Consider the following 303-nt stretch of genomic DNA (forward strand, 5'->3'; position numbering starts at 1 on the left):
TGGGTGCCTGGAGCCTCGTGTCAGCAGCTGCAGCAGCGCCTCATCGCAGGGCTCCCCGACCGCCCCTGGGGCTTCGATGCACCGTCCTCCCCTTCCAGGCGGCCCCTGCGCAGAAAGGCCACGGGCCACGAGTTCCTGTAATCCGCTTCGCCGCCTCCTTTCTTCTCCCCGAAGGATGTGGGAGTCTCCTCCAGGTCTTTGTGTTCAACTGCAGGCAGGGCTGAAACACAAAACAACCAACCGCGGGTTAGGAGGGGCGGGTGACATCACGGCTCTAGCAACAGAGGCGCCCCGCCGCGCCCG

The 303-nt window shown here is 65.7% G+C and overlaps 1 protein-coding gene across 1 annotated transcript in view; it reads right to left on the minus strand.

The window, feature by feature from the left end:
- Positions 1–303, minus strand: part of FAM110B (family with sequence similarity 110 member B) — a gene marked incomplete in the record, with an annotated part of 27,881 nt that overhangs the window by 3,841 nt on the left and 23,737 nt on the right. Inside the window, 1 exon segment of the mRNA XM_027773732.1 lies at positions 83–220. Within this exon segment, the coding sequence (XP_027629533.1) occupies positions 83–220 (138 nt within the window).

Source organism: Tupaia chinensis, unplaced genomic scaffold (genome assembly GCF_000334495.1).
Source record: "Tupaia chinensis unplaced genomic scaffold, TupChi_1.0 Scaffold000046_3, whole genome shotgun sequence".
In the NCBI taxonomy this organism is placed as follows: domain Eukaryota; kingdom Metazoa; phylum Chordata; class Mammalia; order Scandentia; family Tupaiidae; genus Tupaia; species Tupaia belangeri.